This window comes from Girardinichthys multiradiatus, chromosome 12, assembly GCF_021462225.1.
Source record: "Girardinichthys multiradiatus isolate DD_20200921_A chromosome 12, DD_fGirMul_XY1, whole genome shotgun sequence".
In the NCBI taxonomy this organism is placed as follows: Eukaryota; Metazoa; Chordata; class Actinopteri; order Cyprinodontiformes; family Goodeidae; genus Girardinichthys; species Girardinichthys multiradiatus.
In genome coordinates, this window is record NC_061805.1 from 23747210 (window position 1) to 23766066 (window position 18857).

Below are 18857 nucleotides of genomic sequence, written 5' to 3' on the forward strand. Positions count from 1 at the left end.
TTGATCTTTGCCATCCTCAAAACAGCTCTCTTGCATTACATTGGAATTTGGATAAATGGCGCCCCCTAGGAAACTTCAACTACTTTATCTACCTCATACATCATTGGGTCTACTTCAAATTGGGTATGCATCATTGCGGACAAATGCGAAAAACACAACAGCTTCCAAATTTTGAACGCTTCTCGCAGGGGCCCAACTCACCATGAACAAAGGTCATACGAATGCTTGCTCACAACACCGCCTAGAGGCAACGTGCAGAATGTCAAGGCAGGCTCGACAGTGACAAGGAGGCGGCAATGCCAGGCTCCAGCAGTTGCTACACAGGCCGAGTGGCGCTTTGTTGCAAGGGCCAATGCTGCTTGTAGCTTTAATAAGGTTTGGATCTACAATGATTTACACATCCTTTCACTACAAAAATTCTGACTATTTGTTTTGCAAGTATTTCATGCTTAGTTTATAATATATATAAAAACTCACAATCTAAGTTTTAGTGATTTTAGTTGTTAAAAGTATTGATTTTTTTTTTTTTTTTTTTTGGCCCATGAGTACTTCCGACTTGATTCTGGCCAGTGACAACAAGTTTGGACACGCTGATTTGGACAATATAAGAAAGGCTCCTGAAAGAGCATAATGCAGAGTGTATTTTGCAGCTCAATAGACACACTACTAATTCAACATTACTCAAACAAAACTAGTCTGGGCTCCTTTTCTGAACTCCATGCATCCCACTGTAAAGATTGCCAGCCATGCATGCCCTTCATGTGGAGGAGTAGATTTAACTGTGATAAGAAAACGCAGATGAGTCAACAAAAACAATACTTTAAAATGCTTACCATTATACACTATGGCAAAGAATGTGTAGTTAAAAAAAAAGAAACGAGACTGTTTAGCATTTCATAAAGATGGTTCAACAGCCACAGCCGCCACTGGAAAGGCAACTTAAAAAAAAAAAGGCAAATACGACCCTCCCCGGCTTCCTTAGACGTACCGGTTGTTGTGTTTGCAGAATCAGTTAGCGCCTTGCTAGCTGCTTTATAAAGGTAACCAGAAGAGGAAATATAGAGTCCGAACAGGCAAGTGTTTGTGCGACTAAGCAGAATGTGTTTTGCACATTTTAGTTTATTAATTTGTTTATTGATAGCGTCAGGCAGGTACATTAACAGATACATCGGATTGCTGGTGCTAGCGGCTGTTAGCTGCTGATAGCTGCAGGAATAAACTAAATATTCGTGTTTGTACAGCTGCCATTGATAGCTGTGAAATAAACATATTTTATAAGACTTTTCAATGAGGCAAGCGTTAGTGTATGTATTATATATCCTGGAAAATGTTTCAATGGCAGAGGGTTAAGTGTCTCTTATGTGTGTTTTTGTTTTTATCAGCGCTGCCTTTTTTAGTGTAATAACTGAAAAATGACAAGCAAAAATGAGACCTCCAAGTTGAGACCATTTATTTAGTGGGGGGAAAATCCTAAAATGTTTAAAATATTTCTTGACAAATACACGAGTGCCACAAATGTTAGTGCGCCTGCTGTCATTGATTTATGATTTTTCATGGTTGGTCTTTCCGTAGTCTCTCTAGATTTTCCAAACTTCTCTCATGCGTTTTCCCCTATTTATACACTAGCCTAAAAGAGTAAAGTGTCAATTAAATGCTTCAGTTTCATTCAATTTAAAGGGATTGTTAAAATGTGTTGACTACTGAATCAATAGATTCCAATTAAAGGTTGAATTTATTTTAAAAAACGTCACGGTGAGATTATGCTGCTGCAATCAAATCAGTTGATTTAGGTATATAGGCACTTAGAAATATGCAATAACTTACCATTATGTAGAGATCCCAGTGGGTACATTATTTAAACTGGATTTTGCCATAGAAGCATACCTACTTTCCAGGATCCTTGAAGGTCTATGGTTTTTATTAACTTTGGGTGCTTTTCTCACCTATTTCCAGTCCCTGACCATTTCAAGATATTTATTTTGTTTATTGAGCTACTTACTCTGACCTATAGGTCGGGCAGAAAAAAAACTCTTCTGTACTAAATCTCTGTCTCTGCACATAAAATACAACAAAATCACTAGACATTTCGTTACCAACGTCAGAAAGACACAGCTTGTTCCCCTTTTTTTTAAGTCTATTAAAAGCACCAAAGTTTGCACATAGTGTCACCAGGCATGGGCCCTTTAATGGTATAAATGCTTTAAACAATATGGTTTAAAAACCACAAAAAATGTCCACCACATGATTCCTACATGTTAAAGTCCTTTCAATGCGATACCAGAAAAAGTTATGGACTGACCCGACTTCCGTGAAGCATAGAGTAAAGCAGTGCTGCCCCTCCCCCACATGTTTCTGAGCACTGTCAGTCAGCTGGCTGAACCAGGGCTGTTACACTTTTTTTCCTCACTTACCAGAAAAACAAATTTGGTGTCTTGTAAATATTTTGGGTAGTAAAAAAAATACTGTGAAAGCTAAAGGAGCGCTGCCATTGCTCTAATGAATGTAAAACTGTTTTAAAACTACAGGAGGGAAGCCATTATATGCTCAGGCACATGCAGAAAAGTTGTGTTTTTTTTGTGTGTAAAAGACCAATCATTGGCGGCGATGTAACAAAATTGCGACGCAGCAAGTTCTCACATAACAACATTAAGACCACTATTCTTTAACCTTATTGAATAATTCTGGATGCCTGCTCTTTAAAAATACCTTCCCGGACAAATAAATGTATGAATGTAGTAAATGTTATTTACCTCTATTTCTAATTGCAAAATGCATAAATAGTTCAGTTTCTGGTTGTATTAAACAGAGAAGTACAGCAGTTTTGCTTTGAGGATTATTGTTAAATGTTGGTCTTAACTAGAAAAGTTCACTGGTTTATGAAGCGTTTGATTAAGGCTAACCTTTGCTGCAAAGAGCTGCAACATAGTTTCCTTTGAGTTTGATTGAGTTAGGTGACCTTGTGGTGAATATGGGAGAGAAAGCCACCATTTTCCTCTTTTATTGCTATCATGTAAATCTGAGTGATGGATACTCTGCATTCCTGCTCTCCTATGAATGGATGGATGTAGACTGGTCGGTTTATTTAGTATTTTAAGTTTTGAAAAGGCAATATATTGTAAAAACAGATTTATTTTTAGCTGAGTTTTGTGATTCCCTGAATGTGCAACTTTGTCTTGGCCTCAAGTCACTTGTAGGTGACAGAAAGCATGACATAGTTTAGCTCTTTAATGACTTTGTGTTTTTGCAGGTTGGAGGATATGGTTGTCAACCTCTGTCTGGCACACTTTTCTACAGTGGCTCATTGCAACAAGGTATGACATGTTTTAAAGCCTAATCACTCAACTGTACAACCCTGCAGCTGTTTTTCTGCGTGCCTACTGGTTTCACTACATTAATAATTATTTAATGCATTGAAGTGGCAAGAATTGACAGCAGTTATTAGTGTCTCACAAATCAGGCAACTACTACTGTGTTTTTCTTAGAAAAGTTTAAGGGAAAGTTTAAGGACAAACGCAGACAAGACGTTTCTCTGGAGGGATGTGGAGGAAGGCGTTGTGAAAATAGACGAGCAGGGGACAAAGAGATGTGTGGGAGACTGAAGCTCAACTGTCCTTGTCCTTTTTATTCCATTTCCATAACCTATCATGGCTGTGTTTGCGCTCCACTCAGGACATAAAATGCACCTTTATTCTGCCAAGAAATTATATATTTCACTCTTTTCTGTTGCCTCCTCCTCTTTTTATGTCACAGAAACAGTTGTCCGTGTCTACCATTGCCATTTGTGAGCATAAAATAATATGTAAATGTACCGTTCAAGGCTTTTACTGATGCACATATATATCTTTTTTTATATCTTTAGCTCTGTGCAGATGGCTATGATGTTACAAACATTGTGTCAGCTGACCCTGCACTACGGAAACGAGGCTTCAAGCTGGAATACTTCTTACGGCCACCCTTACACGTAAGATTGTGCTTATCTAACATAAAGGGATAAAAACAAGAAACCACAATACCTCTAAAATATGGGAGTGGAGAGGATGGAATGGCCTGCCTGCAGTCCAGACCTCAACCTCATTTTATACTTGTGGAATGAGCTGTAGCATGCTGTTGGTGCCAGACTGACCAAAACAACCACACTGGCTGACTTGTAATAAATGCTGGTTGAGGCCATCTCACATCAGGGTGTGACCAGCACGAGGAGGAGGTGCTAGACTGTTGACCTTGTGTATATTTCTCCCACTTAAGTGTTTTTGAAAGCTGCTGGTCATTTTTCCTTTTTTGCGTATTTTGTTGCTTCATGTCTGACTATTGCATTGAAGAGTCAAAAAAGGGCCGTTTGCAACAGGACTTTTTCATCTCGGGGACTTTTTATATCTGCTTTGATAACCAGTGATATAAAGTCATTTTCCATAATATACTCGTAGTCTGCTGTAAGGAAGTGTGGTTTTGTGATTACAAATGAAAATCTACCGGCAGGAGGTTGCTCATATTTCTTGAAAAACACTTTAAAACAGTCTTCAAAAACAAACTACAAAGAGGCATTATATGCTGAGGCTACAGTCCTCAACGCTGTTGTCCCGGGTTCGATTCCCTGCCTTTTACCGCATGTCTTTCTCATCTCTCTGCTCTACTTCCTGTCCAGCTACTAATGAATAATTATTTATTTATCTCCATAAGATATGAAATACTGTACCTTACTAGTAAGATAAAGGAATTGATGCAGAGTGGTTAACAGGGTTTCAATGGAACCTGTTTCCTGCAAACCTGCAGAAGAACTGTTGCTGAAACCTGCTTTATTGTTTGGTTAGGCGATTAAAAAGAAAATACGTAAGTACGTTCATTTTAGTTGGTCATATTCATCTAGCTAAATTACCAAGTTAAATATAAGTTGGTAAGGAAACTATTGAGTTTGTTCTGAGCTATAATGTTGTTCAAAAGGTAAAACAAAGTGTTCAATTGAGATTAAACTTGCAGAGGTCCTGTATGGTTTGAAGTGAAAGTAGGTGGAGATGCAATGGCAACTCATGATGTTTAGCTTAAGGGCACACTCACAATTTATGAATAATTAAAATGAAAATTTTAAATCTTTTCACATAATTTGTCCACTCAACTCATTTTAAAATTGTTTATCTACAAACAATTTTTTTCCCCCTAAACTATAAAAATATTAAACTAAAACTATAAAAATATTAAAGAAAACTGTTCACATGTTCTATAGATTAACTCATGAAAAACATGTAAATAAAAACACCAGAGCTGTTGTTTAGTATGTTGGTTTTTGACCATTTTAATAAAGAATAACACAACAAACATGTCAACTCTTCAGTATGAGGCAAATATTTTTATTTGCTAGATATTCACTGAAAGTTAGTTACAACCTGCAGAGCCACCATCCAGACAGACACTTAAATATTGTTTTCTAAACAGAAGCTGTTTCATGTTTAATCAATGCTTAATAGCAGCAGCATTAGATAATAGCATTAGTTCATCTGTGCAGATAGTCAATAAATAACCTAAAAGTAGGTTATTGGTATCAGATTTTACACTCTGGTCCTGATTTTGTTATTTTTATATATGTACAGTAGTTCAAATCCTGGAATATTACTGATATGTTTCTTCTTTGTTGATTTCTTGCTTTAAGGTAACATTGAAGTTTGGCTTCCCTGTGGAGCTTTGCCGGGTGGATGTGGAGCTGTGGCCTTGGGGAATGGACTGGGGCCAGGCCTGCAAGAGACTTGAGATCAGCACAAGTTCAGATACTAGGGTTCTGCCAAGCCATGGGCAGATTCATCAACAGGAACAGAGTAAAGAGCAAATGAAGGACCAGAACATAAAGAACAGGCAGATGCATGAACATGTTTTAAGTCAATCTCAGCAGAGTAATGGCCATCAGTGGAGTATTCAGGCCCGACAGTGGGACAAAGTAGCTCAAGATGGGCCTCAACAAACACACTTCAAATCTCAGCCACACTCTGAATCCAGCTGTTCTGAATCAGAGTTCAAGCTGGTTGCTCGTTGTGAACTCCGAGAAGAAACCCAAGTTTCATTCAGCCATTCAAACTTTCGCCCCCGAGCTCCATTCCTCTCCCCTCCTCCTCCGCCGCTGACGAGCTGTCGGCAGGAGAAGCTGTGGAGTCGGGGGCTGCCCTCCCTAGGCGCCGTGACGCAGCTTCGCGTCACTGTGCCTTTCGGTGGTTCAGCATCTTCTCTGGGGCTGAAGACGTTGGCTGTGTGGGGACAACCCGCTCGCTGCTGTCCCACTGAAGAAGTGGAGAGAGTTAAAAGACTCCACGAGGCTAATGAAAAACGGGTGGAGCGTCCCGTGTTTTTTGCTCCTCATGTCAGACAGACCACACAAACACTCCAAGACCGCCTTAGGTACAGAACATTTGAAGTAATGTTTCATTTTAGTTTGTGAGAATATTTGATTTTACGATGGCTCAGATTCTGAGCTAAATTACTTGATTACAAACCTGTATTTGATTTATATTTGCATTGTTTTTGGCTCCAGCAGTATTTCCATCCCAGAAGACTTCCTGGATCCACTAACGCAGGAAGTAATGATGCTCCCTATGCTGCTTCCGAGTGGAATGTCAGTGGATTCCTCCACTCTGGAAGAATACCAGAAGAGGGAAGCCACTTGGGGTCGACCTCCAAACGACCCCTTCACCGGTGTCCCATTCACCTCCACCTGCCAGCCCCTCCCCAACCCCCAACTCAAAAGCCGCATCGACCACTTCCTCCTCCAGAAAGGGATGGTGAGGAGGGACGGAGCGCTGGGGGGACAAGATCAGGGACAGAATCCACAAGCATCGAGACTAGTAACCTCCAGTATTAAGGGACATTCTCAGAGTTCTCCAAGTGTTAGTAAGACCTCAATAAACAGTAACTGTACTCAGTTCACAGCTGAAAACCGAGACACGAACCGGACTTCCACTCAGATGGTGGATACTGAATCGGGACCATCATCAAATAACGGGACTGACAGATCTAATACCCGGCCACTTTGTAAGGATAGTAAATCAGAGTTAGACCGAAGGAAAAAACGAGATCTAAGTGACATTTCAGCTAAAGCTTCGACTAGTGATAAACAACTGTTCCCTCAAAGCAAAAAAATAAGAAATCATTCAGGTGTAGGTGAGTACTTTGTATGTACGGTTATTTTGTTGTAGCTGAATCTTTTCCTAAGTGCAGGCAGCATCACACACCTGTGCAAGCAGGTTCGATTTGTGCATCTAAGTCTGAAGTTTCCCGATTCAATTTGGGGAAAACATAATTATATAAAATGTCAACCAAGTTTGAAAGTCGGACTTGGAAGGTTAGAGTTGCCCAAGTTATTGCTTTTATTCCACAGAATGGAGAGGAATATATTATCACTAATGCTTGTTAGCACCACAACTATTAGCAGGTCTCACAACTGGAATATGCTCCATTTAACTTCATGGCCAGATCCCAATTCACACAGCAATGCTAAATGGAATGCTGCATTGAGTTTAATCTTGGATAATATCAAACATTTGACTTAATGAAGGGACAATGTACAATTTTACACAGTGAACTGTATTTAAATGTGCTATAATCATAAAATTTACTTTCGGTGTCCGTCTAGAGCTAAATTTATTGTTACGATAACCCTGTACGCAATGTCGCTATCACAAAGATCTCCTTGGTGGCATCAGTACCAGCTAATTATGTCAATACCTTGCATTCAGGCTCTCTATGCTTGTAAATATGCTTGATAACGCTTCTTGTTTAATGCAACATAAAAGTCTTTCAGGAAATAAACTCGATGTAAGGTGGTAAAGTCATTAAGCATCCATTGCACAGCGGCAGAAACGCTGTTAACCATTTGTTTATTTATCGCAACTCCTAACGTTTTTTAATTTATCTGGAATACTGCAGGTTTTGGTAGAATTGCTACAGTGGTCATTTCTGTCAATCACAAGCTCCCTACAACATGCATTCAGCTCTGCTTCTGCTCGATTTTTCATGGTATTTCCCTCCGTTTCTGCTGCACCTGTGTTTTTGTTTTAAGAGACTGCAACACAGTGTCTTTTCTGGCTTTTGGCTTGCCGAAGTACCATCTCCTCCTAAGCCTTCTCTCTGATGACTGCTGCACCATACTGACACGTTCCAGTGAAAAAAACTGCAACAGGGATCAGTTTTGGTTTTGATATATTAGGGTTGCATAATTCACATGAGTGCTGTTATTGCAGACACTCTTAAGTAAGTTTATTTTGTCATATAATTAAATGTTGTAAAGTAGTTAGATAATCCACTGTACTGTATTACCTCATTACAGCACACCTCTAATTGGAGTTGTAAATCAAGCACATGGATGTATCATAATTATGCACAGACTATGAAGTCTATGAATTTCATTCAGTGCTCACAGAGTTGTAAAATTATGCAAACTGATACACAAACAAATTCTCACTGTTGTTGACTTTTTATTTCAGATCTTAGCTGCAGTTCCCATGAGCAGCTTCTCTCAGCCAGCCTGGATGAGGCCCTCCTCTCTGCCCTGCAGGGCCGTCCCTCCTTTACTTCAAACCTGCTTCACCAAGGAGAAGGTACATCTCAGCCGACAGTGTGCCAAAGTTCAGGCTTTACAAGCTCACCTACAGGTACAATCTGTTCTCTCTGGCCTACTGCAGGCATTTCACAACATGCCTGCATTTTACAAGAACCGTAAAATCTATTTTCCTTGCAGTGAATATGTGTTGTCCGGCTTCACTATGTTATAAAGTTAATTTAGAGGCAGACATTGCAATAACGAATTAAATGTCATCCACGGATGAGTAATAAATCCGCTCAGCAGCATTATTTAAGACTGTCGCTGTTAGCTAAAAATAGGGCTGAATCTTGTGAGAGGGGGAAAATATGACTGGTTCAGTGGAAATACACCAAGGTTCTGTCTCTGTGCATGTCACAAATTCATCTGCAGAATCTGTGTAGCAGTTAAAATACTGCAAGTGTGGCTGAACAGTGCTGCAGGTTTCCCCCTCTCCATGGTGTGCTGAGTACTCAATCTAAAATCATAAAAACAATATAATCAGGTTTGAAATAATTAAAATCATTATTAAGATAATGTTTTGTAAAAAATGTGTTACATTGCTGCTCAGAGGTTTACATACACTAATCGGGTTCATTAATCTCAGTATAATTAAAGCTTTTAATGATCCATTTAAGAAATTCTTTTTCCAGATGAAAATATTATATAAAATGTACATTAAAGGGGTTTTTCTAGAGCAAGAATTCGGTGAACAGGTTTATTAGTTATAAGTTATTGTTCTAATCCACATGGGGTCAAAATAATCCATACAGGCTAAAATATATTTATACACCCCCACTAATGTTTGCCTGTTAAAAATCCCGACTGTCCATGCTTCAACACCATGATTGCTGTCTACAGTGAAGTTTTACATCACCATGGATTGAACATTAAAGTAACACATGCTCCACAATCAGCACCTTGTGGATTGACTGAAGCTTGCCTATTTGACCACAATGGCCAAAAGCTGTCTCCCAACTATCAACCATGGTGGTGGTAGCATCATGCTGAGGCTATTTCACTGCCAGTGAGCTAGTCGGTTGAATCTTGGGCACAGTTGGGTGTGCTAAAAGGACAATGATCCCAAATAAAATCTGGTTTTGGAATGGAAACAGCAGGCTAATTATTGTGACATTCAAGCCGTTGACGAGTGTATTTAAACCTCTGACCGGCCGTGTATATCAGCTGTTCATAAAACCAGAAATCATAACCAGTGATGTTCAAACTTATATCAGCTGTACATTGTTAACCTAAGATTTGTAATTTGTTGTTTAAAATGTTTAAAAACGTATTTGTGTTCCAGTCAAAGTTTTCTTTTTCTCCTGTATTTTCTAACCAGATGGGAAGGTGTGCTCTGCGTGTTCCAGGTCAGTCTCCGTTTACTCTGCATCAGCATCATCAATCTACCGGCTGACATGCGGCCACTTGCTGTGTCGCGCTTGTGTGCAGAAAGAGTCAAAACCATCTAACTCTTCCAATATATCCAGCTCTATTTTGTGTCCAACCTGCCAAAGCTCTACTGTACGCAGTAACATAATACGTGTACATCACTGATAAATAGCAAAAGATTCCTTTTGCAGCAATTTTCTATTTAATAAAAGAATATCTTTGTTGAAGTAAATTGATGTCCAGGGCTGTTTTTATTTGCAGTGTTGCTCATTTAGACACTTTAAAGCTCTGTGAGGTCTCTGGTTTTGACACATAATGTCACTAAATGTGATGACATCACCCTCTGTTGTCCTCCAGTGAAGGAAAGAACATGTCTGAAAGCACAGACCTTTTCATTGAGAACTTCTAAAAATACACATGCATAAATTCTTGTACTCTTCCACCCCCTCTACCTTTTTCTTGGACTCTTTAATGGACATGAGGTTGCAGCCTTGGTGCTGTCATCTGTGTACAGAGGTAGGAGACATGGCTGTGTCTAGAGGATGAACGAACAAAGAATTAGAGGCAGCAACACTTGTGAGCTTCACAACGAGGCGAATTTGAGAGGGAACAGTCGATTCAAGGCTGGGTAGTCATTTTGAAGAAACTAAAAAGGTCACGATCAGCTAATCATCTGGGCTCACCTTGTTCTTACGTCTGGCGCCCGTCTCAGTTTGCTTTCTAAAAGTGAAAGCAGAGTTTAGTGTTAAAATCTCTGGAACTCGTGCAGGGTTCCTTTGTACTTGGACTGAATGGACTTTGCATAAATGGGAGAAACACTAAAGCACACAACCTACATACGTCTCAATTTCGAATTTGGGTCTAGAGACGGTGGAAAGGCCTGCCTCCAGCCTAGACCTCAACCCTGTTGAACAGTTTTAGGGTCAGCCCAGGTGCGATGTTTGTGCCAGAGCACTTCTAGGCGCAACCATCTTGGCTGACTTCTGACTAATGGTAGTTATAGAATGGAATACCATCCCACAGCAGTGTGTGACCAAGCTTGTGTCCAGCATGAGGAGGAAGTGCCAGGCAGTTGTTAAATTGTTAATATGCCCTATTTCCTCAAACGTCATCTAACAAGGAACACTAAAGTAGTGTCAGAAGCCGAAGTAGCAGTTTGGCATTGACTGAGAACATTTGTCAAGTTTTTCATGGACAAAACCCGCAAAGTAATAATCAACCAACAAATGCATTTTCCTTAGAAATGCTGAAACATTTACAGGAAAATAAAAAGCCTTTCCAGTGATGTAAGATTTATTGCCAGGAAGCATTTTTTTTCAACAAAGAAATATTTGACAAAACCTACATTTTCTCACTTTTTGAGCTGAGTTTATTTAAACCTGTGTGTATATTTTAGATGCTGTTGGGATTGGAGAAAATCCACAATAAACTGAAATTTGAACATCCAGTTCTGGTTTTAAAAGATAAAAAAAAGTTGAAGGTTTTACAATCCTTCCAATGTGGAACAAACGGTTGAAAAGCAGCATCAAAAGCTCAAAATAAATTAGACATTCATTCAAGTGTAGATAAACTTCCGTCGGCCTCAGCATCTTTAAAATTTGTTTGGTGTAGTGGAAGAGTAAGTACCCCTTATATGTTGGCTTTAAGCATACACATTGTAAATCTTTATAAATGGGGATTAAAAGCATTTTTTTTCATGTTAGTGTTACACCAGAAAATGTCTGTGTACCTTTTAACATCTTAGTTGTCTGCTGTTTAACACATTATTGGTTGAAAATAAAACAAAAACGAGTTGTGGTGCACAAAAGTTACAGTTTCAACATTTATTGGACTTCATAGTCATAAACAGCATCATTTCTGTGTTGGTTTCCCAGACAACATTTAGCTTAACCAAGGTCGTGATCCTGTATCCGCTCAGTCTAACTGGAATCAGTGGTTCTGCATGTGCAATGAAGACATCAGCCACGCTGTTTCACCTGGAGGTACATAAAGTACCTAAATATATAAAAGGTTAAATTAGACCCACTGGGACACATTTATTCTGTCTAGGTAACTCTGGATTTAACACAATCAGTTGAACTGTTATGTTACAGTTTTAATTAGGAGTTCTTTATGCGACTAAGGGAAGTTAAAAGTAAGCTGTGTAGTTAAGTTTTATTTTTAGTTTAGTTTAGACCAAAAATATTTTAGAGCCATAAAAAGTACGATGTGTCATAAAATATATCTTAATATTTTGATTGTTTTTCAAAGCACATAAGTGATCTTCAAAACACATTTGATAGCAAAAAAAAAAAGCCTTTGTAGCAACGCCCCTTAAAAACAGAGAGTAATATATGTGGATGATGACATATGATTTGCTTGCTGAGTCTTATGGATTTGTGCACGGCAAGCAAACTGTTTTCTTGTTTTTTAACAAGAATGTTGAATGTAGTCGCTTAATGACAACACAGAAAAAGGATGGAGTGAGAGCTTTTACTGTAAAGACCATCCAGGCAGAAATGGTCAAAACATGGGTGAGTTAGGATAGCTGATAGCTTGAGCAGGGAGTAAACAGCCAGACCACTGACCTGATACACCTACAGATGTATTCCACCAAAGTAAGGTTTGTCAATAAAGGAAAATGTTTCCTTTACAGTGCTTTTTTTTTTTCATGGTACGTCACTAACTTGTTAAATGAATAATCTCATAGATTACCCGCTTAGCTTAAGCTGCAGTTCATTTTTACAACATTTCTGAGACAAATGAGTGACAGTGTATTTGCTTGTCTGAGCAGGAGTAGAAATTACAATGTTTATCTGAATGCTGTTGAAACGTTAGTGATTTAAATTACAGTTTTAGTCATAGGTAGCAGGGCTCCCTGTGATACTAGAATGCTACTATAGCCCTGTCCACATTAATATGGATATTTAGTGAAACGGTTGTACCTCCGCTGTGTTTTCACCTCCCATCTACATGCAAACAGGGTTTTTTGGTTAAAAAACAGATTTTTTCAAATGCTTTTAAAAGTGGAAATTAACACAAAAAAAAACTGTGGTCTAGAGAAGATTAAAACCGATGGCACAGTGGCATAGGTCTATTATCGATTTCTGTGCTAGAAACTAAAACAATAATGGAGCCTTAGAGGCTTTTTTTCACATTTGTCTCACTTTGTCCTGATATATGTTACATTGTTTTTCACTGCAATCTCACTAACAGTAGACAGACAGACAGTTTTTGTCTTTAAAAAAATAAAAACAGAAGTTCAAATACGGGAGTAGTGTAGCTGGGACCTAAATCTAAGGACGTCAGTTTGTTTTGTGTCCAAGCTACTGTGCTCAGACAAAAGTTCCTGACTTGTTTCTCTTCCCTGGATAAATCAGTTTATAAATCTTGATCTTATGAGGTCACATATGGAGTTTAAATGAAAATTCAACATGGAAGACTCACCATCACCTCCAGCTTTGTCTAATTACTCCTCTGCTCCACCAATCAGCGTCAAGTCTGCATTTCTCCCCGGCCAATCATTCGTCAAGGCTCCGCTTTAAAAGATCTTCATCCACGGAACCCTCCTTCTGCAGCTGAACTTTGACCCTCCTCCACCCCATCTCCACCATTTTGCTTCCAAACTCTTTCCAAATCTCCTCAGGCCTCCACTCCACCACCAGGATTGGATCCCAGGGGGGAAGACATCTCTAAATCTAACCTTTAAGACGTTCATTCAAGCGTATGTCATTCTCAGCATTCACATCTTCTACTGCGGTCCGAGCGCCACAGAAATAAATATTCACTAATAAACTTTTCTGATTAGATCCCTGTCTTCTCTTTGTGAGTCTTTCTAGGTTGAATGGAGCTGTAGACCTTGCAGTCCTTACTTTTTTCCTCAGGCAGCCATTTGTTATGTTTGCATGTTTAAATGTCATCTCTCCTGGTTGCTGGAACACATTTGAAAAGAAATAGTTGTAAAAAAATTATGACAAATTCTCTTTAATAGTACAATCCCATTTGAATACCGTGGAACTTATTAAAGAAGTATTTCACTCATTAACCTGCCGATGCTCAGTTTTGCCTCTTGTCGTTTAGTTAATCAGCATCACAACAACTAATAGGCGAGATACAACTCAAAGCATGCAGCAGAACAGAACAATCAGCTGAAATATGTTTGTTGGAAATGCTAATGTTTTTATGCTCATCAACAGTTTTGTCAGCATCATAATTTGTATGACCCTGAGGTTCTCGGGGTCTCACTTGTCTGCAGTTAACAAAAGCAACAACAACAAAAAAATGGCTGCACTGAACAGCTAAACCGTGCATGATCATCATAATGTGTTCTTCATCTCATTGCTTATTAATATAAATCAGATTAGTTGTTTTAAGCTCCAGTTAATTGCTGTCTGCGCAGGTTTATTGGTCATCCACCGCGGAAATTATTCTGAAAAGCTTATTAGAAGTAAAGTGCGGCGCAGGGCTGAATACAGATGCTGTTTTCTTGTGCAGATTTGGTTGATGCGCGCATCTGGTGCAGACGCACATCTTCGGCGACCCCTCGAGCACACGGCTCGCGCACGGAGCCTGGGGGTGGCGAGTCAGTGACGTCAGGTGTAGGTCTCTTTGTCAAACCACATGTGTTTATAAGTGAGGAATGACCGGGGACTGTCAGTCAGACATCCAAACCAGCGGAGGAAATAGCAGGTGCTCGATCAGAACCAGCAGCCATGCATCACTCCCTGCTCCTCTTGTGCGTCCTGGGACTCCTCGCCCTCTCCTCCGCCTGCTACATCCAAAACTGCCCCCGAGGAGGGAAAAGGGCGCTTCCGGAGGGCGGGATCAGACAGGTGAGGACCTGATGGGATAAGATGTTTCTTCCTAATAAATATATATATATATATATATTATATATCAGAGAAACTTTCTTAGCTCCAATAATGCGTAAAATTCTAAGTGAAATATCGACTTCAAGAAATTATTAAACTATTCTATTGTAAAGGTTCTGTTTTAATATGACACGATTCAATTATTGGTTTGAATTAAGGCAGGTTTGGAAAAAGCGGGGCATTGTATTTTATAAAACTCAGAAATAAGCAATAAGAAATGTAACATTCCATGAATTTAATTTATATTTTTTATGTTACCCTTTCAAAAGCGTAAGGCTGCTTTTTACGATGCATTTAGAATATTTCATACTTTGTTTTATGGTTTAGATTGAATTTCTGATGCAGAGGCTAATTTGAAATGAAATTGTGAGAAGACTTTCAGAAACCAAGTTTAATATGATTTTCTTTATTAATATTGAATTTAGATGAGATAACAAATTTATTCGAAATGTAATACAAAATGTTATAAATATGAGCCAGTTAATTTTTTAAGCATAATATAAACTTTCTGAATATTTAAAACAGCTGTATATAAACCATTAAGTAGTTTGTTTACAGTTATTTTTAATATATATATATATTTAAATAGTAGAGAAAAAACTTCTGAACATATTAGAAGTAGCGTATACAAGCACATCAATGTGAAACCTTTCCCTTTTTGTTTCTTGAGCACTGATTATTCTAGGCAGAATATTACTTTCAAGATTGAAATGCTGAAAATATTAGAATTTGAGAGATCATTTTTAATTAGCTGTGAATGATTTTTGAATATGGATGGCTTAAAAAAGCAAACAATTTTATCCAAATATAGATAAAACTGAAAAGTGTGGTAAGAACTGTGATAATAAACAAATTATATTTCATCTTTTCCCTACAAATAGTTTGAAAGTTTTCTTCTAATTCATTTAAGATTTTTTTTTTTATTTTGTTTAAGTTTTTAGACAATTTCTATTCCAGCGGAAAATTCTTAAGAAATTATTTGTGAGTACGTATAAATGTGACATGCCCTTATTTATGTAGCACTATTCATATACAAAATGCTTTACAAGACATGAAATATTCTTTAAAAAGTAGTAAAAATTAAGCATAGCATAAAAAGAAATGAAACATTTATATTTCAAATTTGTAAATATTTTAGAACTTTAATTATGTGTAGTATTCTAGGTAAAATATACATTTTAAGAATGAAGTTGTGAGAATATTGTATTCTCTGAGATCCACTGTAATGTGACAGGATTTCTTTTTTTTATTTGGATGAACAAACAAGTTGGATTTATTTTAGTTTAGTTTATAAAACTAAGAAATGTGACAATGTAATAAAATCGAAATAATAAATATATATTATAAATAATATGTTGTTCTTATAAACTCAGTTTTAACATTAGTACAAAGTATATTGTATTTTGTTTAGTATTTTATTTCTAATGTTTAGGCAAATTCTTTAAGACATAAGTGACAGCCTATACAAACATAAATAAAATATGTTTACATAACAAGAAAATTATACATCTATCTTGAACCTGAATAATTTATTTGGGTGAATGTGGAAGCGAAGAGCAACGTTATGAATGCTAAAATGATCTGTCCACGGGTCATGAACAAAGATTTTTATTGCTCTTAATTTAAACACTGCATTCACCAAGTTTATTTTTCTCTAGTGCATGTCCTGCGGCCCTGGGGACTGGGGCCGCTGCTTTGGCCCCAGTATCTGCTGTGGAGAGGGCCTGGGCTGCTTACTGGGCTCTGCAGCTTCAGCTCACTGTGAGGAGGAGAACTACCTGCTCACCCCCTGCCAGGCAGGAGGGAGACCCTGTGGACCTGAGGGAGGGCGTTGTGCCTCCTCAGGACTCTGCTGTAACTCTGGTACAGTTTTGTCTTTAAATCTGCCATGTTCAGTGGGTTTAATGTGTACATGATGATGTGAACTGATCCATGTTCCTTTTCAGAGGGCTGCATGGTGGACTCTGACTGCCTCAGAGAGACAGATGCTTCAGATCCTGCCCAAAGCTCTGCAAGGAGCTCACCCACAGATCTGCTTCTTCGTCTCCTTCACGTGGCCAGCAGAGGACAGAATGACTACTGATGCTACGAGTGTCAAGTTCCCCAGTTGCTCCTGACAACCTGCAGCTACAACAGATATTAGGCCTCAATCAGTGAACTCTGAACCCAGTCAAACTTTGTTCAGTCCTAAACGTCTTTTCTGTGCTCTTAAACATGTTTTATGATTAGACTTGTATTTAATATCCCAGAAGAGACAAACAGCAAATTTCTTGTTAACCACCACCTTAAGAGGACATGTACATACATGCACATAATGTACACAATTCAAGTCAAAGAAAACACTGTAAATAAACAAAAGATCATAGAGTAAAGTTGTCACTGTCTTACGATTGCTTCAGTAAACTTCTTCTGTGTAGCAGAAATGTTATGGAGGAGATACATTTAGTGTATATTTCTGCCTGAAGACCTCTGTTGTTTTTTTGCTCATCAAACCAGTAGGATTATATTAGTCACACCTTGTAAATTCTCCTTGTGCGTGAAAGAGAATGGAATGATAACTACACCTGAGAAGTAAAAGTAATTGGGTGTGATTAAGCCAGTTATTTATTTGGTATTTTGGCTCAAGTTAGACTCATCCTCTTTAAAGCGCAAAGCTGTTGCTGTCGTGTACGAACATGTAATTTGATAAAAGAAGTCCTGGGAATGCTAATCTTCCAACTGCAAGTGATGGCGGGAAGTCTGGGGCGTGTTCCTCATTCTGTCGGAAGTGGTCACAGCACCTTCCAGATTTAGACAGTTATATGTTTTGAATGATTAGTCTTGTCTTAGGTTTTTCAGTTTGTTGCCTCTTGCCCAATGACTGCTGGAGATTGGCACCAGCCCCCCTGTGACCCTGGAGGTATAAGCAGGTATAGACAATGGATGAATGCATGTGTCAAGATTGAACCAATACATTTGTCATCTTTTTTTTTTATCTGCTTCTACCACATGCAGAAAAACATCACCACACCATGATGTTTTCATCTCTGAACTGGACCTCTGGTATGGTGGTTTGGAGGTGGTGTGCAGAACCATTCATCCTCCAAACATGGTGTTTGCAATGACATCCAAATAGTTCAGATTTGGTCTCATCTGACCAGACTATAGTCTCCTAGTATTTCACTGGCTTTTACAAAGGTTCTGCAGGAACCTATAAAAAGGCTTCAACATGCTTTTTTTTCAGGGGTGGAGTCTTGTACAGAGAGTGTTCACTGAGTGGATTGTGGTTAGATGCATTACTTATTTTGTTGAAAAAGCACTTCCAGGTTTTCTGAATTTCTTTGTGAGTTTCATTACCTTTCTGGTGTCTGCTATGTTTCACTCTGTTCTGTTTTCTCTAACTATACAGAATGGACAGTTAAAGCAGTATTATCGCTTACTGGGAACTTTATTAAAGAACAGTGCTGAATGACATTACAGGTGCCATACACTAGCGTGGTCTGGCCCTGTGTTCACTTCAAACTCTTCCCCCTGGGAATATAACATGTAACTATCAACTTGTTACATGCTGGTCTTTTCCTGCAGTTCAAATTTTTGCAGACACTTGAAGTTTTAGTATCCTGAAAACTGTGGGGCTATAGCATGCCTTTCTTAACCCAGATATCCCAGATGAAAGATGTTTTAGGTATTCATACCTTTCAGCACAGATATTGTTGTGAAGAAAGCCACATTCTCAAAGAGCAGCCACTAGTCGAAGTGAGTAACAGTGGATTATCTGGTGCTCCTCATTGTTTATTTTATTAAACAAACATGCCAAGATGTTATAAAGCCTACGAGTCCCGATCTCTTTATGTCTGACTGGAACAGACAGAAGAGACACATAAAGGCCGAAATTCTTGTTTTAAAGTCTTGAACGTGGGGACACAAGTCTGTAATTAAACAAGGAGCATTTTCTTATGTTGGTTTTGATTGCTACCATATCATTTAATACAAGTTCTTGAATCCGCAACACCCTGTCTGTTGCCTTTGTTACTTTAATTTCCCCAAGGGAATAACATTTTTTTTTCTTATCTTGTCTGTTTGCA

General features: G+C 38.5%; 2 protein-coding genes across 3 annotated transcripts; both read left to right on the top strand.

The window, feature by feature from the left end:
• Positions 1 to 932: 932 nt before the first annotated feature.
• Positions 933 to 10175, top strand: ubox5 (U-box domain containing 5). Of its 2 annotated transcripts, none has more exons than XM_047380314.1 (7): positions 933 to 1073; positions 3248 to 3311; positions 3860 to 3961; positions 5642 to 6378; positions 6512 to 7137; positions 8460 to 8627; positions 9894 to 10175. In XM_047380314.1, exons 2-7 carry the CDS (start codon positions 3258 to 3260, stop codon positions 10106 to 10108), a joined length of 1902 nt encoding a protein of 633 aa, XP_047236270.1. In that variant the 5' UTR covers positions 933 to 1073; positions 3248 to 3257; the 3' UTR covers positions 10109 to 10175. The 2 variants fall into 2 exon arrangements, with proteins under 2 accessions (XP_047236270.1, XP_047236271.1); XM_047380315.1 differs by having other exon boundaries at positions 6515 to 7137.
• Positions 10176 to 14570: 4395 nt separating this feature from the next.
• On the top strand, positions 14571 to 17165 carry LOC124877484 (arginine vasopressin). Its single transcript, XM_047380723.1, has 3 exons — positions 14571 to 14754; positions 16452 to 16656; positions 16740 to 17165. Exons 1-3 carry the CDS (start codon positions 14635 to 14637, stop codon positions 16874 to 16876), a joined length of 462 nt encoding a protein of 153 aa, XP_047236679.1. The 5' UTR covers positions 14571 to 14634; the 3' UTR covers positions 16877 to 17165.
• Positions 17166 to 18857: the final 1692 nt, after the last annotated feature.